The 20,270-nt window shown below is 65.7% G+C and overlaps 1 protein-coding gene across 1 annotated transcript in view; it reads right to left on the bottom strand.

Annotated features, from left to right (window-relative positions):
• Positions 1-20,270, bottom strand: part of LOC107157301 (lysine-specific demethylase 4B) — an 88,559-nt gene that overhangs the window by 7,727 nt on the left and 60,562 nt on the right. Inside the window, exons 11-13 of the mRNA XM_048812454.1 lie at positions 10,210-10,406; positions 4,825-4,926; positions 4,356-4,558 (exon numbers count right to left, since the gene is read on the bottom strand). Of these exons, the coding sequence (XP_048668411.1) occupies positions 4,356-4,558; positions 4,825-4,926; positions 10,210-10,406 (502 nt within the window). The remainder of the gene's footprint in view (positions 1-4,355; positions 4,559-4,824; positions 4,927-10,209; positions 10,407-20,270) is intronic.

The following is a 20,270-nucleotide window of genomic DNA, read 5'->3' as shown; positions in this document are numbered from 1 at the left end:
CCTCCCCAGGACAGAGAGGCCTCTAAGGGTGGACGGGCAGAGGCCCCGTCGACCTTTCTGGGAGGAGGAAGGGCATGGCCAGGAGGCCCCCTCCATGGGTCTCAGCCTTTTTGGTTTGGGCTTCCAAGAGCGTCCAGGGCTAGGCCCAGGTTCCCAGGCCCAGGTAGGCCCAACACAGTGCTGCAGAGGGCAGAAGCCACGGCCTTTCCCAGGAAATGAGCTCTGTGCCTACCCCGAGCCAGCCTGCGCGCCCGAGGCTGGCAGACCTGCGCAGGCCCTCCCGGCGGCGGCCTCGCCCACCCTGCGCAGTGGCCAGTCTGGCCTGGCACTCCCCAGTGTGGGGCCACCCTCAAACACGCTCCACAGTGGGGAGGCAGGGTGTGGCCGGGGTCTCCTGGGCAGCCTCGCTCTGCCGGCCAGAGGTGAGGTCACCTGAGGTGGGCAGCCGGGGCAGCCAGAGAGCCGAGCAGGTGCAGCCGAGTCGCTGCTGTCCAGCAAGGCAGGGCCCTGGCAGTAGGTGTGGCAGAGGCCTCCCCCGGCCTCCACCGGTCCCCGCAGGCAGCTTCTCTTCCAGGACCTAGGGCAGTGGGAGTGGGCAGGGACACAGGCAGCCAGCCAAGGGCCTGTACCTGCAGGCTCTGCCCCTGCCCACCTCAGGAGTGACAGGCTCCGACATCCTCGCGTCTGGGCTCCAAACCGGGGCTCAGAGCAAACACCCCGAGGAGATTCTGAGCAGTGGGGCTGGGGTGCTCCACAGGACCCTGCGCTCCCCCCATGGCACGTGGTGCCGCCTGCAGGAGGGCCGCGTCCTGTGGGAGCCCCCACCTCCCCAAGCTTCCCCTCAGGAAGGGGGCTCTGGGGGGCACAGGGCTGAGGTCCAGGCAGGCGCCAGCCCTGGGTAGGGAGTTGGCACAGCTCCTGGCATGAGTGCCAACAGCCCTGCCCCGCGTCCACCGGCCCTGCCCAGCCCAAGCTCACTCCTCTCAGTAGCCCCCGCAGCCACAGCACTGCCACCACCTCAGGGAACCCTGAGGCCTGAAGTCCCACGGTCCCCGACAGAGGCAGAGCAGCCGGGCCAGATGCCCGCAGGCTCTGGCCATGCAGCTGGACTGCAATGCGCGTCCACCCCAGCCAGGGGCTCCCTCCCATCCGGACTGCAGCGTGCTTGGAGTGGGGACACTGGTGAGGAGGCCTGGGTGTCCCTGGGCAAGGGCTGCTGCAATGTGGCCTGAACAGCTGGACTCAGGCAGATTCGTGACCGCGACTCTACTTGTGAAGGGACGCATTCCCCTGGTGACAGCAGGGGGCACCGAGGTACACCGGCCAGCAAAGGCCCTTGTCCAGCCTGAGGCCAGCCAGGCCCCAGTCTGTGGAGAGGGGTGGACCAGCGCCTTCCCGACTCCCAAGTGCCCACCGAGGGCCCAGCTCAGGAAACCCGCCAGCTGCCACCACCTCACGTCACCCCACATCCCACACCCACTGGGTCCCCCACCAGGCTGGAACATCCTCCCAGATGGGGGGACGGGGCGGGTGGGCCTGGGCCTGCCCCCTGCTCTCCTCCACCGACTGTCCTTCCCTCAGCGGACCCCTCGCCTGAGGCCAGGCTCATAAGGGGCTCCACCACAAGCTGTGGCCAGCCACGCAGGGAGCAGCACACGCCCGCTGCAGCCATCTCCTCCCTGTCCCTTGCCAGAGCCCCAAGTCCCCGCTCAACCTCACGCTCACCCCGCGGGGCCTGCCTGCAGGAAGCAGTTGGAGTCGAGGTGAGAATGGCCCTGCGGGAGCCCACCCCGCAGCTCACGACGGGCCCCTGACCCCGATGGAGTGTGCGACGCGCAGGGCCCAGGGGTGGCCTCGGGGAATGGCCGGGCCCTCGCTTCCCCACAGGCACCAGGCCCAGCAGCCTCCGTCCGTCCGGCACAACCCTGGGCTGAGAGCGTGAGCTGGGGCGGGCCCTGGGCGGTTCCACACGGCAGAGCCTTGGCAAAGGGCAAGCTCGCCGGGCCAGGGAGGGCGCCTGGGAGGACGCGGTGTGGGCGGGGCTGGGCAAGGAAGCCTCTGCCCACGCAGGAAGCTGGACATCCAGCCTGCAGACCCGCGACCTCCTTCAGCCCAGCCCCCGGCCGGGGCACTTCGGCACAGCGCGGGATCAGCCCTCAAGGCGGGGGGTCTGCTGGGGGAAGACTCAGGTCACCCCGGGTGCGGTGGTGGCACCTTCCAAACTTGAGACTAGTGGACCCAGACTCCAGGTCCCCCAGGCCATGAGAGTCACCACACACGAGGGTCACCACAGGGCATGGAAAGCTGTCCCTCCTTTCTCAGCCTTGTCCCTTCCCGGCCAGGGGCCTCCTCTGCTGCTGCGTCCAGGGTCCTCCAGCTGTGACGGTCCTCAGTGCTCCCAAGTGGTGGCTGCTCCCCGGTTGGCAGTGGTGGCCGCAGGCCCTGCATCTCCACCAAAGCAAGCTGCCGGCCTCTCCCCTCTGGGCCGTGGGTATGGCCAGCAGGCCTGTCAGCCTCGGCCTCCCTTCCTGGCCTGGTCCTTGTCACAAGCCTCCTCGGGACTCCTCTCTCAGCTTCAGGTCTTGCTCGTGGAGTGATTGACGCTGTCGATCTTTGTTCCGCTGACGGCCTGACCGTGTTCATCTGCTTAGACGTGGTGCTGAGGACAGAGCCCGGGCCTCGGCGGGCCAGGGAGCTCTGCCGCCCAGCCCCAGCCCAGCCCAGCCCCAGCCCAGCCCAGCCCCAGTGCAGTCGATCTTGATCTTCTTGGTTTGTGCTTTTTAACAAAAAATTAGCCTAAAATCCCGAAGATTCATCTTCCACCTCCGGTCTGTCTTCCCAACACAAGGCTGAGCCAGTGGCAGACGATGGCACTTCATGAGGCCACATCCTGACCTGGAACTGACGGTCACTTCACGTGGTTGAACGGGCCCTCAGACAGGATCAGTGAAGGGCTCTGAACTGGGGTCACCCAGGGTCACTAAGAGTCCTCATGGGAGGAGGCAGGAGGGCCAGAGCCAGAGGGCCTGGAAGACGCTGCGCTGAGGGCTCTGGAGCTGAGGAGGGGGACGCAGACTATCCCTGGGGCCTCAGGAGGGCCAGGCTGTTGCACCTGGGTCTCACCCATGGAGGTCCGTGTCAGACGGGGACCCTGGGACTGTGAGAGGGTCAACAAGCATGGTTTTAGGCCCCAGGCTTGCGATCATTGGGCACAGTGGCCACAGGGAGCTTGACCTGGCCACAGGATGGGCAGTGGGAGGGACGAGCCTCCTGCTCACCTTCCAGGAGCCCCTGCTCCAGGGACCCCACTCCTGGACCCTCGATTTGTGTGCCCTTCTCAGGTCCTGCGAGGCCAGCCGACGGCCAGTCCCCGTTTTCTGGAGGGCTGCGGCCTCTGCTGCTCTGCTCTTGGCCTCACCCACCAGTGTCTACACCACAGGCCCGCAGGCAGGACGTGGCCGCTGCAGGCAGGACATGGCCGCTGCAGGCCTGGAGGGCCTGGCTGGGGCCGCAGAGGCCCAGCTGCCTGGGGAGCGGCTGGCACATCAGGCGTCCTCCTGGGCAGCTGCTCTGCCCGACTGTCCAGCACTCCACTCTCCCAGTCGCCTTCTCCACGAAGGCCTTCACGACTGGTGGACATACTCCAGGCTGCTGCTTTCGGCTGTTACAAGTGGCCTCTCTCTAAGCCCTTTGCATGGCTCATGGCCGAGACTTGCCCCCGGGCTGCTGGGCTGGCCAGCTGCTTCTGCTGGACTGGGGTCGCCGCCCGGCGAGGCTGTAGTCCCATGGCTTCCTCGCTCAGGTAGAGGCCCCCTGGGGACTTCTTCGCTCAGGTGGAGTCCCCCTGGGGACCCTCTGCTGTGGCCACACTTGTCCTTTCCCTTGCTGGCCTTGCCTCGGGCGGCTGACCCTCCTGTCCCGCTGCCCCAGGGAGCAATGCCGGGACCACTCTGCCCGTGCAGCCCTCTGCCCTGGGACCTGCTGACAAGCAGCCCCGCCGGGACCTGTGCACAGGAAGGCTCAGGGAGGGAGGGCTGCCCTCCCTTCCTTCCCAGGGGCACGCGCCACGTGCACACGCGCCAACACAGGCGTGAGCTGGGAGCAGGAACCCAGCGACGGGGCAGGAGGGCGACGCCGCACATTAGAAGGGGCCTTTAAAATGCTCATGGATGAAGATTTCACAGCCCACGTGTCTCCTGGGCAGAAGGGCACTTTCATAAAATGTGCCCAGTGAGACGCTGCGGGCCGGGCCCCTGGGATCAGGCGCCTGGCAGAGGAAGTGCCAGCTCCTTCCAGGACACAGGGAGCGGGGCTGGGTGGCCTGCCCCAATGCCAGGGTGACGGGCTACACTAACCTTCGGTGCCCTCGGCATCCTGCAGAAGGCCCTGGGGCGGCTGCAGCTCTTCCTCCTCCTCCTCCGGGTCGGCCTCCTGTGCGGCCTCCTCCTTCACACAGCTTCCAGCCTCCTCCAGAAGGGCTGCCGCGGTGGCTCCCTCCTCTGGAGACTTGGGGTCTTCAGCCTTGGGCTTCTTGGGCTGAGTCCGCTTCCGATGCGACCTGGAGAAGGAGGCGCGTCAGGCAGGAGGGGCGGACACAGGCAGAAGGCCGCCCACCCACCTGGGCGGCGGGAGGCAGGGAGGCCTGGCCTGCTGGGCTGAGGAGGGAGGGCGGCCGGCAGCTGGAGGTGGGATGCTGCCCAACACCCGGAGGAGGACGATGGAATGGGTGGAGCGAGCGCGTGGGGCGGGAGACACAGGGTGCAGACTCATGGAGACAGCGGCCGCGTGAGACGCGGGGACGGCCGGGGACAGGGGTGCACTTACGCCGGCCCCGGCTTCCTGGTCTGCTCTTTCCTCCTCTCTAGACTCGGCCTCCTCTCCTCCTCAGTCTTTCTCCAGGGTCTGTTTTCCTTCACACTAATTTGTCTAGAAGGTAAATTTCAGGGCGTTTTTCTCTAGTGCTTCTGCGGGGCTCCCCAGGACGCTCTGCTGGGGGCCTCACCTTGAGCATGCCCCCCACTCTCTGGGTCCCCTCTCTACAGTCCCACGGACATCCAGGGTCTCCCAGCTCGCCCCTGCAAGGCTCCTTCCCAGCCAGGGCCCGGCCAGAAGGAAAGCCCAGCCCCATGCCCAGCCCTGGCACAGGGACACGCCACGGACCTGGGGCCCACGGGGAGGCCCTGGCGATGAGCTCAAGCTGAGGCCAGCAGGCTGTCCCAGGGGGAGCGGGGTCAACAGGAGGACAGGTGCAGTGGCAGGGGAGGAGGCCTGCCTGTGAGAGGCTGAGGCCTTTCCAGGCTTTCCAGGCTGGGGACAGAGCTGCCTTAGACTGATGAGGGGCGTGGCTTCCCAAACTGTCCCCTCACCAGGAGCTGGGGCAGAAGCCAAGGCCTGGGGGGGTCACTAATGCTCTCCAGCAGGTGGAGACACCTGCGGCCCTGTCCCCCAGGGCTCCGTATGTGGCCATGTGGCTTCCCTGGGCCCCACTGGACTTCCTGGCTGCCCCTCCCCACAGTTGAGTCTCACTGGCTGAAACCCACTTGCAGCTGGACGGGGCCACGGCCATCCTAAGTCCTGTCTAAGACAGCTGGCCCCCTTGCCAGCAGTCCCCGTCCCTATGTCACTGACCCCTGCTGACTCTCCTCTTCCTAATTAGAACCACGGCACCCTGCCAGCCCCGGGCCTGTTCTTGCTTGTCCCTGAGCCCAGAGAGGCCACTCGATGTTTGCAGCATGAACCCCACGAGATGACCAGCAGCAGAAGCAGGTGAAGCATTCCAGATGGGACACAGGGAGAAGCGTCACAGGGGGCGTCACACACGTGGGGCACACAGGGGTGCCACAGGGAGCACAGGCAGGTGGGGAGGAAGCAGGGAGACCGACAGGGAGGAGCGAGGACCGGGCCTCTCCAGCAGGGCAGCACCACCTCCAGGCGGCCTGGGGCTGGGAACGCAGCTCAGGGATGGAGTCTGGGGCTTGGCACTGAGGCGCCAGCTGCCACCGAAGCGGGCTGGTCCTGGGGTCCGACTGCGTCCCGCTGCAGGGCTGGGCTTCAGGTGCGGTCCCCTGCGACCCAGGCAGCACTCACAGGCGGCCTCCTACCTCCTCACCCGCCCTGGGCTCCTTGCACCAGCCTCCAGGGCAGTCCCTGTCCCCACCCGGGAGGTCCCTCCCCTCCATGGAGGACCCAGGGCCCCTTAGGCCCTCGAGCCACAGGCGGCCTCCCAGAGCTGCGGCCCAGGACGGCCCCGGGCAGCTCCCCTGCTGGCCCCCAGGCCCCACACCCAGGGAACACCAACTGCCCACTGCAGCAGGCGCGGCCTCCACCTGGGAGCGACACCAGGGAGCAGCCGGGTGCCTGGCGATGGCCCTGGTATGGGCGGGGCGCTGGCACCTGTGGCCCCTCCGCCGCTCTCTCCCGCCTCTCCTCCGGTGGCCGTTCCTCCTCAGGACCCCTCACCTTCCCGGACAGGGCGCAGACGTTAGGCCCCGTGGGCCTCCTAAGACCCTACCACGCTGGTCCAGGGGCTGGGGACCCCTTCTCTGAGTGCCAAGTGTCCCCGGCACCTCAGGGGCAACAGGTGGCCCCAGGGCACTGGCTCTCCTGCCACAGGTGCGTGGGTCCACTGACCCCACAGAGCCCCCTGAGGGGAGGGACGGGCCATGCTCCTCCCAGGTCTGACTGGTCTGCGGCCAATGGCGTCTCTGGGAGGGGGTCCTCCTCTGATGTGGAGGCCCTGTCTTTGCGGGCTGCTCCATGACTGTGCAGCGTCACCCCCTTGCCCCTGCCAGCAGCCCCCAAGGTGGCGATGTGAAGTGGGGCTGGGCCCTTCTTGCCCTTCCTGAACCCCCCAGCAGGGCGGTGCCCGGGCGGGCCTGCGTCCAGCTCCCTTTCCACCTGCTCCAGGCAGAGGAGGGCTCTGCGTCTTGCTGCACCCGCTTCCCCGTCCCCGTCCCCGTCCTGACCCTGGCGGGCCCAGGCTTCCCCAGGCATGCTGGAGGCAGCTGGTGGCCCTCCTGAGCCAGGGCCTGCACCGCGCTCGGGGCTGAGCGGGTTCTGAAGACTGCCGGACGGCGGGAGGGCAGCGCCCTGCCCTCTGCGGGACCCTCCGCGGGACCCTCGCCTCCTGGCCTCCTTCCTCCTGCCCAGAGCTGCCCGTCCTCCATGGGGACCAGGTGGTGCAGGCACGGGAGCCACAGGCTACAGGGGCCCAGGGGGCGGTCCCATAGCCCCCACACTGGCCAGCCCCTCCTGCCCGCCCATGGCAGGCCGCCCGCCCCCCCTGGCACTGCCGCCACCCTCTGTCCTTGAAGTCAGACCCCACAGCAGCTCCCGCCCCTGCTCCCACTGCCCCGGCGGGCATAGCCTCCCAGGCCCAGCTGGCTGCTCCAACCAAGGCCTGGGCTCAGTCCAACTGTGGTCCCGACACTTGCAAGACGGAGGTGCACCCCTTGGACCTCAGCTGGCAGGAGGAAGTGGACACCCATGAGATGGCCTGTCACCAAGGGGGCTATGGGTCCTCTGGAGACTGGCAGGGGTGTGTCGTCTGTGGGAATGGGCTTGGCAGGGGCCTGACAGTGTGGTGGTGTCCCCAGTGGTTTGGGGACGAGGACAAGCCAGGCAGCAGGTGGCCACCCCCGGGCTCACAGTGGCTCTTCACCTTCCAGACTGAGGCGTCTGGAGGTGTCCAGGCATGGCGGGGTAGGAGCCAGGGGCTGGGACATCATGGCCACACTTGGCTGGTGGTGGAGACTGCTCCACCTGGGCTCTGGGTGGGGACACATGGTCCCCACCTTCCTTCCTGGTGGCTCACCCAGGGGCCTGCTGGAGCCGAAGGCAGGCGGGCAGCTCAGGAGGAGCTCAGTGCAGCACCAGAGCGCGAGCCTGGCCACAGGAAGCTGCCTGTGCAGTTCCATGTGTCCTATTTGTCACAGAAAAATATACAAGTAGCCCTGACGGGGGGAGGTCAACTCAGCTGACAGGATCTCTTGTGGAAGACAAACCTGTGGTAGGCGACCAGGCAGGGGCCACTGGCCTTCCCAGCACAGACCGGCTGGCTGCGGCCAGGGGAGGCCTCTCGTGGGGGGGGCGCCCACACAGCGGCTCCAGCCGGGGACCCTGCTGGTGCCCAAGGGGAGGGCGAGGCGGAGGCCAAGGAGGCTGCTCCGCACCCTGCAGAGGCCAGGACGCCCCTGAGAACCACCCACCACCGGCCCACCGTGACGTCAGCTGAGGATGGCTGCTGGGCTGCCAGACGGGGGCAGAGGACGGTCACAGGGAGGGTCCCAAGGCTGAGGGCAGGTGGGCCGCGCCTGGGCTCTCAAACTGGACTCGCCAATCAGCCTCCCACAAAAGCCCTGGCTTCCGAAGCGGAGGAGGAACCGGCCTGTTGCACAGACTGAAGGCGCAGAGGAGTCACACCCCGGGGACATGACTTGTCACCAGCCCATCCGCTCCTTACAGCTCTCCCGGGTGCTGGGACGAGGGAGGAGGGGAGGAAGGCTCAGGAAGGCTGCTCCAGGAAGGAGCAGTTCATGCCTAGGAAGGGGCCGCGGCAGGCAGAAGGGTGCGGGTGCTGTTGCGCCTGCTGCTTCCTCTGTGGCGGGTTGGAGTTGGGGCGGCGGGCCTGGCCTCCTCTTGGCAGGCTCTTAGACAGCCTCTAATCCCATCCTGCTCCTGGAATGCGGCGCCTGTTTATTGGCAATCCGCTCTGTTGACCAATTAGCCTGAGCCACAATCAATTAACCATTATGCAAATAGCCCGTCCAGGGCGGGAGCTGCTGCCCGCTGCCTGCTGCCCGCTGCCTGCTGCGCGGGAGCCGACAGAGCCTGACAGCCTCAGTACCAAGTGGCTTTTTCTGGAGAAGGCTGAGGGCAGGAAATCAAAAGGACAGACACCAAAGGAACCCAGAAAGGATGGCCCACCTGCAGGCCAGGAGGCTGTGAGGAGGAGCCGGAGAACATTCCAGAACAGACTCAACACTCGCCACCAGAGGCCGAAACTGCCTCCGACGCAGACTCAGGTGGACAGACACAGACGGGATGTGCTGAGAACGAGGGTGGCCAGCGAGGGGCGCTCTGGCCCGCACCACTGATTCCAGATGCCGCTTCTGAGGCCGGCTCCACGGTGGGGAGGCCGAGCGGCCCCACCCTGCTCGGTGGCTGGGCCCCGGCTGGGTCAAGCCACAAGTGACCAGCAGCTGCTGATGGAGCAGCCAGTGACCCTTGGGGCAGGGAGGCGGCCTCCAAGCCAGGTCCAAAGGCCAGAGCACTGCCCGCTTGGGTGCGGCCACCCTCAAGACGGGCTTATACTTATAAGTGGTTCCAAAAACAGAAAACCACCATGTCCCACAGCAAGCAAGGATCGCGAGGGCCAGCCACAGCGAGGTGGGCACAGGCGCAGGACGAGCCATATGCGGCCTTCACTGAAGGTCTGCCGTCCAAGTGGCCCTGGGCCACTTGGGGAGCTGAGGAGATGGGCCAGAGACTGCCGGGGGCCAGGTCCTGAACGCCTGGCCCGGGCCCTGTGCCGTCCCCAGGCTCCAGCTCACACTCGGTGGCTGCTGACTCTTCCTTGGGGCCAAAGATGAAGGGACGCTGGGGACGGACGTGTCTGTAAGCAGCTCAGAGCCCCGGAGGCCTGGATGCTGCCTGGACACCTCGGATCCACGCGAGCCCTGGGCTGAGTCCTCATCAGACCCGCCTTGTCCCTGGCCAGGAGAGGTGCGGGGCCCACCACGCTGGGCGGGACCATGCTGTTGAGGGGAGCGGGGACCCCAGGGTTGCTGAGAGGTGGAGCTGGAGTCCCCACGGCCATCCCCGTGGACTGCGCCTCAGCAGTCACCTCCAGGACCTCACGCGGGAGAAGCACCTTCACCCACAGTGCGCGGTCTCAGAGACGGGGGCGGGGGGACTCTGACCCCTGGGCACTGGGAATGCTGCCCAGGACCTGCCAGCTCTCGACCCAACCAGGGTCCTAAGTGCCCTCACGCCACAGGCTAAGGCAGGAAGAGCGGGGGACACAGCGTGGGCGCTCCAGGGGAGACGAGTGGCCCGAGCAGCGCCCCCCAGGAGCTGGGCAGGTGGCGGAACCTGCTCCACTCCGAGGCAGGAGAAGGTAGGACAGACCGAGCCGTAGCTGGTGGGAAGTGGTCTGGAGCACTCCCTGTCCCCACCAGTGACGGGGTGACGGGCAGCCCCTGGACCCACCTGCGGAGGAGCTTGGCCTTCAGCGAGGCGCGGGAGGCGCTCCAGGAGCTGAGCTCGGGGCTGCTCAGGGCCGTGGGCCGCGTGTGGTCCAGCACCGGCAGGTCCTTGCCCTGCTTCCAGAGCTCGTAGCGCTCGGGCTGCAGGATGCGCACGAACACGTCCATGGAGATCTTCACCATGTCCTTGCGGCAGGTGCACTGTGGGGAGACAGACGCCTGAGGCACGGGCAGCACCCGCCTCGCCCGGCCCGGCAGAGGCCCAGGGCCGTCCTCCACCCGGCCCTGTCAGTGGAAGGTGGCAGCTTCTTCCCCAGGGAGAAGCGTGACCACCCCCTTCTCAGGCTGCAGGAACCGTGGCTGTCGGCAACCGCCCGAGGGGCTGAGCACAGGCCCAGGCTGGCGGAGGCGTCAGAGCTGCGCACCACCGCCAGCGGAGGAGCTGAGGCGACCAGCTGAGGCCAGCTCTGCCTCTCGGTTCCAAACAGAAATCTCCCTCCTTCAGCTGCGCCCCAGGCAGACAGAGACCAGGGAGCATTCTCCAAGCCGGAGGGAGAGGGTGGCAGTCGGCAGCCCCAACGAGCAGGAGTGGTGAGGGCCAAGCACAGGGTGCGTTCCCAGGGGGCGGCCACCTCCCCTGGGCCTCACCAAGGGTCACCCTCACCGGGGAGCCGCTGCTCACGGGGCTTGAGGGAGGGGCTGCCAGAGAGGGAGCTGGGGCGCGGGGGCCTTCACTACGGTCGGCGATGCCCCGCCACACGCAGGACAGGCACAGAGGGCTGCCTGCTGGACTCCGGCAAACTCCGCCCAGGACAGGGTAAGCTCAGACCACATGAGGACAGAGACCAGAGCTGCGCCTCCCCACCCACTGTCCTCAGGGCGTGGCCTCCACAGCAGCAGTGATCAGGCCACACTCAGCCTTGGGGCACTTGGGGCCAGAGAAGCCAGGCCCGAGTGACCATGGAGGCTACTGCAGCTGCTTCCTGGCTCTCTGCAAAGTCCTGGCCAGGACCACGAGCAGCAGAACAGGGAAGGCAGCCAGGGCCCTGGTCTCCCAGTTACTGACCAGGAGACGGTGGGGGGGGCCCAACTGTGAGAGGGAGGGAGGCGGAGGGAGGTGACCACGCTCTAGGGCAGGGACTGGCAAGTTGTGTCCATGAGGGCCAGTTGCAGGTGGGACACTGCTGGCCTTGACCTTCAGCTCTTGACCTCTGTCTGCCACTGGAGTTCAAAAGCATCAGGACAGTGTGCACAGGCAAAAGACTCGGCAAGGCTGTGTGCTAATAAAACTATTTACAAAGACCAGGCAATGGGCCTCAGGGCAGGGCCGTGACCTGCTGACTCCTGGTCCAGCGCAGGCGGCTGGAGCATCCTTGGACGTCTCCCCTGAGGCTGAGGGCTGTGTAGGTGCTCAGGGCTGGGGAGGGGGTGCTGCTGCCAGGCTGCCCCAGCTCTGGGGAGGCAGAGGCCCAGGGATCTGGGTACACAAGCAGCCCGATGTCCTCTGCCCTGCCCTGAAAGCCCACGTGGAACCTGCAGCCTCCCTGTCAGACGACAGGCCAGTTTCCCAGGGGCAGCCTCGGCGCTCTCCTGCTTTCAAGACCCCGCGCTGTCACTACACCGTACGCGGTGGAAGGACAGGCACAGAGAGGGAGGGTGGAACCGAGCAGGAGCAGCCGTGCCCCTCCAAGGAGCCTCCCAGACCCCCTGCTTTCCCCACAGACGGAGTCCATGGCTCCAGATGGGATGCTTCTGGGGGTGCCGCCGTCTGGAACCCCCACAGCTCTGCCCACCCCCCAGGGGCAGCCACAGTGCCTCAGGCTGGACGTGGCACAGGGCTTTGGGAACAGAAAGGGACCCAGCCATGCCGACAGGAGGGAGTATTTTTGGCCAAGTGATTCCCAGAAAACTCAATTCATTTCATGAAGCCCGCGGAGAGCCGGCCGCGACTTGGCTGCAGTGGCGGGAGCGCAGATGGCGCCTGGGTTTCGGATTCCTGGCTGGGCCGCGGCCTTGCCGGCGCCACCATCAGCAGCGGCTTAAGGGATTTGTATGGAGCAGCTCTGCAATTGCTTTTCCTTTAGTAATTAGAAAAAGCACCTGTGCGCCCGAGTGCGCGCCGGCACGCTCCGCCAAGCGCGTCCCGGCCTGCAGCGGCCAGCCCCTCAGCGGCCAAGGCTGGCCCAGTTTCTGGCTTGCCCTCTGCCCACGGCTGCGCCCCCTGGAGGAGCTGCTGGTGCGAGCCTATCTGCAGCAGTCCTGGGAGCTGCCTCACAGGGTGGTGGCTGCCGGGAGCACCCACACAAACGTGTCCCCGTGGGTTCTGTACCCGAGAAGGAAACAGCAGGAGGAGGCAGGGCCTGGTGGCCCCAGGGAGGGGTACAGCCTGTGGGGGCAGGCATGTGGCAGTCACTGTCCAGTGCCAAGCAGCTGAGCAACAGGGTGAGGGCCACAGACCTGTGGCCTGGCTTTGGTCTGAAGGTTCTAGAAAGCAAGGCCCTTCGGCAAGCACAAAGATGGCACCCTCCTCAGGAGGCAGGCCAGCCACACGCCAGAGCCTGCTGACGGCTGCCGCACCACCTCCTGGCTGGCCTGGGGACGCAGAGAGCCCCAAGCGAGGGTCAGGCCTTCAGGAGCAGCAGGGGTGGCCTTTAGGGCCTCAGCCTCTCCGGAATCCTCAGGGCGGCCTCAGCAGGTGCCCGGTGAGAGAAGCCCACGGGCCGGTCACACTGTTTTCATCCAGGACCCCCCAACCCGTGTTGCAGCCCCCCAAGCCTCGTCAGGCTCCCGACCCTCTGGGACGCGTGCTGCAGTCACTGAGACGGACAGTCCTGTGCAGTCCCCACCAGCATGTGGGACATCAGTGGAGTCACTCTTGGGGAGTGTGGCCGCGTCATTAGCTTCCGGTGGGGAAATCATACCCAGATGGGGCCGGGCAGTCTGCGCGGCCCCCTGCAGGCCTGCGCACCCAGGGCCCTGCGCTTGTACCTGTGCAGTAGACACTCAGCTACCTCGGCAGGTGGCCAGCACCCAGGGACAGCCGTGGAGTCTGGGCCAGTCCAGTGTGACCCAGTGCGACCCCAGGTAGTGACAGTTGTCCATCTAGTACAGCTGTAGATGGGACACTGCTGGCCCCATGAGGACCAAGGCACCCACTGGGGACAATAAAGCAGCAAAGTGAGACTTGGGCTGGGAGCCCAATATGCGTGACCTGGATCTCTGTCCCCAAGATGGTCCTGCTTTGGCCTTGCCTCCGCGTGTGGGCCGCTGTCCTCTGCAGGCCCTTGTCCCTGCCCCAGTAGGCTCTCGGAGGGCTCCTCGCGTGGAGAAAGGCCCGACAGCCCGCCAAGCACGCCTCCCAGAGCCCTGAGCAGCGCCACTGGCCAGAGCCGCCTGCAGCCACATGCCGAGTGGGGCCCCGACGCAGGAAGAGCGCGGCCACGAGAGCCTGACAGCAGAGGAACAGCAGCCTGCCCCTGACGCCCCAGGAGGCGGAGGGCCAGTGAGGCCACGGCCCCCCACCTGCCCCAAAGAAGCCCAGCCACAGTCCAGCCTCCACGGGCAGCCCCAGCAAGGGGCAGGGTGCAGGACAGCCAGCGCAAGGCCAGGGGGCGGTCCTGGGGCAGAGACGCCTTCCCTGCACCTGCTCTCTGCAGAGGGGCCGAGCGTGCAGCCCCAAGGCAGCAGGGTCAGGGAGGAACAAGCTCTCGAGGGGACACGCCGGTCCCTCAGAAGCCCGCCTCAAGCCTCCGACTGTCACACCAGCTGCCTCTGTGACTCGCGCCCTGCCTCTCCTGGAACAGGCCCAGGGCCAGGTCTGACCCACCCTGCAAGCAAAGCTCCACAGCACCCGGCTGCCCACCTGCTCTGTCTGCTGGCCAAGCCTGTGCTGCAGCAGCAGGGCTCGCGCTCAAGCGACACCGTGAAGTCACAGGATTCGTGAGCAGGCCATTCAGAAGCAGCTGGCCAGACACGACTTAAGGCACGGGACGCCATGGCGCAGTGGAGGGATGCAGGCTGGGGGGCCGCCACGCGCCAGCTCCAGGGCACGGCGCTGGCCACAGACATGCCCACAAGAAACTCACAGCTGCACATGGGGCCCACACACCCCTGTGGCTGGAGTAGCCCCAGGTCCTGTCACCAAGGTCACCTGCCTTTCACACTGCCAGCTGCTCATGGTGGGGATGCCACCCCCAGAACCCATGGGGACACTAGGGTGTGTTGGCCACTGCCCGTCACCTGCATGGGCCCAGGCCCTCCACCCCAGATGCCCAGATGGGATGCACCCCACGATCCCTTCCCAGCAGAGGGCCGCTCCCCGCCCAGGCTCTGGGTCCCCCCTGGCCGCAGCTGCCTCAGTGGGCTTTAGTTTTACTCTTCTCCTGAAACTGGACCCACATGGACAGACAGAAGGACAAAGCAACCCACGTGCCTGCAAAGACAACCCGGGAAGGCACTGGGCGGGAGCTCACCTGTCACCTGGGCAGAGCCAGGCCAGGGCCTGAGGCGGGTGTGGGGCGCCCGCTTTCCTAGGGGAGGCCCCAGGACCTGCGCGCCTGCCGGCAGGTAAGGGTGTGCCTGATACGAGGCCCAAGCTCCAGGAGACCCCGTGCTGCGTCGCATCGGGAGAGGCTCCCCAAAGGTTCTGGAACCTTCTCCCAGTGCTGAAAGCACGACTGTAAGGGCCTTTAATCTCCCAAGGTTTTGGATGACCAAAAAAAAAAAAAAAAAAAAGACGCCAGTTTCCGACAAGACTCCTTACTTGTGGCCGTAAGACCCGGAGCGCAGAGATCTCAAACTCCACGCTCAGCTGCCACCTGTTCTGTGCAAGAAGTCTGGGCAAAGGGTCCCCCATGCCACGCAGGCCTGCCCAAAGCAGCCTGCAGTGCAACAGGGGCCTCTCCCTGCTGCCCGGCCCACCTCCCCTGGCCAGATGGGCTCTCTGCTTCTCAGGCCACAACGGCAGGCAGGGTCAGACAGGAAGGAAGGACAGGGAGAGCGCCTTCTGCTCCCTCTCCTCCCCTGCCACCCCAGGTGACCAGCCTTGGGAACTCACCAAGGTCCCTAATGACCCGGTGTGAAAGCAGCCACGCCTCGAGACTCTGCATGGCCTCCTCACAACAGGACAGGAAGGGTCCAGGGCACAAGGAGGGGACACTTGCATGGGAGAGCCCCAGCCACCAGGGATCCCCTTGTCACTTGGGCCACACAGGCCCCAACATGGAGCCCCCTGACATCAGTGTACGTGAGCCTCGGTGGATGGACCCTTAGGAAAGACCCAGGGTCAGGAGATCACCAGGCGAGAGGCTCAGCTGCCATTTATAAGTGACAAGCAGGAGATTCACGACCACTGCACTCAGGGGCCCGGATCTAATCTAAGTGCCTCTGCTTCTCATTCCCCCTGTCACTCTGTCACTTGGTACCCAGACACCAAGCCAAAGAGTTAGGGGCGCGTGGCTGTCACCCAGCCTGGGAAGACTGACACGTCAAACAGCCCCATATCCATGTCTCGCAGGACCCACTGCCAAGTTCCCAGGGACACACAGAGCAGGGGCCAAGGCAGAGACAAGCACGCTTCTTCTTTCTGAAGCTGTGGAAACAGGAATCGGGATGGCCACGGGGTCGGGTGGGTGGCCGAGGGCCTGGGCCCTGCTCCGCGAAGGGGCCACGCTGCGCAGAGGGTCTCAGGGCAGCCTCCCTCCTGGACCACACAGGAGCCGCTGACCACCCTCGCCCCAGCACTTGCCTTGCATGTGAAGGCACTGGGTTCCACCCTCAGCACCACATAAAAATAAAGACCTGTGTCCACCTATGAATAAAAGTAAATACTTAAAAGACAAATAAAATAAAGGAATCATGTCCATGTACAACTGAAAACATTAAAAAAAGTGTCACATCAGGTCCCCGGGGTCTGGTCCTGCCCCTTCCAGTGGGGGGACACTGTCCCTGGCGCTCGGATGGTGGGTGCACGGCCTGCTGGCCAAGCCCTGGCTCTGTGGACTCAGGGGTGTCTGTTCCTGCGGCTTTGGGGTGAGTGGCGAGCCTGCTGAGGGACAGACAGGCGACAGACCTGAGCCCGCGTCACACAGCGGAGCTCTAATGGTTTCCAAAGACTGAAGAGAGAGTAGAATTTGCTCAAGTAAAAGAGCAAAGTGGGACAGCGGAGCCGGGCCTCGAGGGAGGGCCCTGATGCAGCTCAGCCACTGCCAGCCCCAGCAGCCGCGGCGCAGGCGGATTCCCGCTGGCAGATGAGGCGGGAACCAGAGCGGAAGGAACATGGAGGGCGCTGCCAGAGCGGAGCGGGTGGGCGGGGAGGCCACCAACTGCTGGGACAAAAGTGTGGCTGGTGCGCCCTGCTGTGGACAGGACAGGGCGTCCCTCAGAAGCAGCTGCCCTGAGCATGTGGAAGGCACTGGGTTCGATCATGTCCACCTACAACTAGAAACATTAGAAACAGTGCCACACCAGGTCCCGGGGGTCTGGTCCTGCCCCTTCCAGCCCCCCTCCAGCTCACTCGCCGTCACCCCCCACCCTGGCTCCCACCCAAACATGCCGTGTCACAGCAGCGCCACCACATCTGCTGGGGAGCTAGGGTCCCAGTCAGCACGGCCTGGTGTCACCACGGACCCTGAGGCTATCCCAGGAGTTGGTGCAGAAAGGTGCACCACGTGGCAGTCAACCGGGGGTGCTCCAGGCTCCCAGGGGTGCCTTCCCGGGGAGCCTCATGTTACCAACAGGGGGACCGAGGCGTGGAGCACTCAGCCAGACCCCAGCAGGCAGCAGGCACCACGCCCGGGAGTCACGGCGTGTGGGGTGAGGCCAAGGGACCATGGGGGGAGGGGAAGCAGACACAGCCACAAGCCATGTGTCCAGAGGGCACCTGAATGAGGGCAGCAGCCCCGAAGGCGAAGCCGCCCCCAGCTGTCCTGCAGGCTGCTCCCTGGTCTCGACCCTGCTGCAGACCAGCCTTCCGCCTGCGACCTCCAGCTCCACCACTGGCAACAGACAGCTGAGCCATGCCCAGCCCCTCCCCCACGCCACACAGCACTCGCTACTGGCAGAACCCAGCTGTCCACGTGGACAGCACAAGGGCCTAGACAGGGCTCTGCCCCCACGGTCCCTCCAGCCCCACCAGAAAAGACCCTGGCCCTCCACACCAACCCCCAGCCCCACCAGAAAAGACCCTGGCCCTCCACAGCATGCCCACTGCCCTCTGAGAAGCCTCCCTACACAGGGGCCCTCAACTGGGGTCATTGCCCCCTAGGGGACACAGTGGCAGGGTCAGGTGTGGGGAAGCAGGGACGCTGCCCGGCACCCTGCAGGGCCCAGGCCTGGTGGAGGGGAGGCCCCGCTCTGGAGGTCTGGCTCAGAACCCCACCGCTGCTGCGCACCTCTGGCCAGGCGCCCACCCTCGGGGGCCTGGTGGCCAGGGAGTGTGACAGGTAGGTCCGGGCAGGAGAGCACACAGCACACCTGGCGCACGGACCCGCAAGGCCGTAAATCAGGGGATCTGCAGCCCCGCCCAGGCCTGCTCTGCCCGCCCCCTCCCCGCCTCTGCTGCCCTCCTGGCTGTGGTTGATCACCCAGGGCAGGCGGCCTCATCACCGAGCAGAGGAACCACAGTCCTCAGAGCGCAAGCAATTTGCTCCCATTTCACAGTAATTGAGCTCAGGGCACCCCAGGCTGCGGAGCCAGCTCCCTGCCCGGCTCCTGCTGGCGCCCCACCCAGGTGCCAGCTGCCTCCAGCCTGGGTGTAGGGTGCCGAGGGGCCGCCTCCCAGGATCTGAGTCCCTTTCCTCATCTCAAACTCAGCTGAGGTCCTCCCTGCTGGCCATGGAATTCAGAGGCTGCGGGGCTGTGGGCCCAGCAGGCAGTGACCTCGATGCTGCAGAAGAGCAGCCAAGTGCGGGGGTCCCTGGCCGCACCAGTCAGGCCCTACCCCACTCACTCTCCACCTAGCGGGTGGACAAGACCCCAGCTCCTGACAAGACCCTTGTCTCCTCAGTGCCACCCGCAGTGGCAGCCCTGGCCCAGCAGAGCCAGCCTAAGGCGGCGTGTGGTTTTGCAGGACTGGCTCACGCTCAGGAGGGGTCGGCTGGGCTGGGCATGCCCACTGTCCTTGAATGAGCAGGAACACCCTTTTGATGCCCCATTAGAACCCCACTACAAAGCCTGTCGTTTGGTTTGCCCATTTGCGCATGTGCCAGGGAACACTGCTCTGGGAATCAGGGCGGCACACAGGGGGCTGTGGCCGCCCACTGAGCCAGGTGGGGCGACCAGGGAGCAGCAGGCCCATGGATGTGACCCAGCAGGACTCCTCTCCTCTCCTCTGTCCCTGCAAAGACCTCTCCCAGGCACTAGCTTCACTGAGTCGGAGAGAGGTCATCTTGCCCCTGGGGACAATGTCACCAGGCAAATAGGCAGAGCTCTGGGGCCCCAGCCACAGGAGGACAGACGCGCAGGGCAGCATGAGTGGCTTGGTTGGGGCTAAGTCCCCAGTGGGCACGGCCAGCCCAGGAGCCAGCCCAGAGCTCAGTCCAGGCCCCTTGCACAGGGCAGGTGCCAGCAGCGCTGGGCAGGGTGGGCGGGCAGCCCCCCACCCCCCGAAGGGAAGGCAGGCTGGGGTGGATCTGGATGGGTGCGGGTGTTAACTCCACTGTAAAACACTCCCACCAGGCGCAACAGCAGGAGCCTCCCAGGGATGGCTGGGGACTTACTGAGGCACTCAGTGACAGAGTGCCAGCCCTGGGGCCACTCTCCCCAGCAGCCCTGCCTTGGCTGTAAGGAGATCACAGCTAAAAGACCTGTGACTCCTGCGCGGTTCACATCCCGCCAGCCTCAGGGTGCCCCGCCCAGCTCTCCACACCCAGAATGACAGGAAACCTCTGGGGACGACCGTTCTGTGGCCGCCCCATCCAGGACCGGGCCACACAGGTACATTTTCCACTACTGTAACTAGCAAGGCAGGCGTGTCCCTGTCCCAGAGAAAGAGGCGAGATCAAGGGATGGCTGTGGTTGATGTAGCTGATGGCAGCGGCCTTCTGGGAAGCCTGCCGGAGGGTCTCAGCAGACCCCGCACCAGGACTCCAGGGCCCTGGGCCTGGACTTCCTGACCCTTCCCCAGCCCCGTGGGTGAAGACACCACGCTGAGGCGGGGCTGGCCACCTCGTGGCAGTGCCCAGGCGCCTGCTGCTCTCTGCGGGGCAGCACGGCCTCCTGGCCGAGACCGCCCACACCCCGTGAATCGGCCCCTCTGGACAGCCTGCGCCTGTCTCCTACCAGATGGACATTCTCGGCCCAGTGAGAGCTAACCAGGACTTAAGATTTCTTAAATCATATTTTTAAAAATACAATGGTCAGGATTTTCCAAGGTTTACTGAGACAATTAATCCAGACAATGGAAGTGTCCTGCGTTGGGTGTACGAGCCAGTGACCCGCGCAGCCCCACACCAGCAGCTGCACCCCACTCCCACCACCCACAGGAGCTCGGCCCCACGAGTCCTGCACCTGCAGGTCCCACCTCTGGGCTCTCCTGTCCGGGATGTCTCCTGTCGCTGAGTCACACGCTGTGGCCGTGTGTCCGGCTCTTGCTGAGCACGAGGTCCTCAGGTCCCTCCACGCTGCAACTGTCACCTGGCTCCTGCTCGGGCCAAGTGGGAGGCAGGGCTGGTGTGACTGTGTCTCCCCCATGTGCCTGTTCAGTCTCCCACTAGCTGGTGGGCAAGGCTGGCAGCAGAGTCCCCACCCTCATCTCAAGGACATGAAAACCTCCTGCCATCCTCCTGTCCCAGCCCCCTTCAGGAGCCACACCTCGTCTCCTGCAGCCTGAGTCCCCTCAGGACTGTGGGGTCCCACTGCGTGCTCTGCCCGGGGCCGAGGGTGTTTCTCCTTGGGACTCGCCATGGGGTCAGGGGTGTGGCACTTTCCTGCTACTGATCTCTGCTGTGGATGGAGGCCAGGCAGTGTCCTGCTACAGGGCTGGGAGCTGGAAGGCACTGTCACCTTAGGGTGTGGGCTTCCCAGGAGCTGCTGGGCGCTGACAGGAGTGCACCGGCTGGGAGATGG

Source organism: Marmota marmota, unplaced genomic scaffold (assembly GCF_001458135.2).
Source record: "Marmota marmota marmota unplaced genomic scaffold, marMar, whole genome shotgun sequence".
Lineage (NCBI taxonomy): Eukaryota > Metazoa > Chordata > Mammalia > Rodentia > Sciuridae > Marmota > Marmota marmota.
The sequence above is the reverse complement of the archived record's forward strand: the minus strand, read 5'-3'. Positions and strand labels throughout refer to the sequence as shown.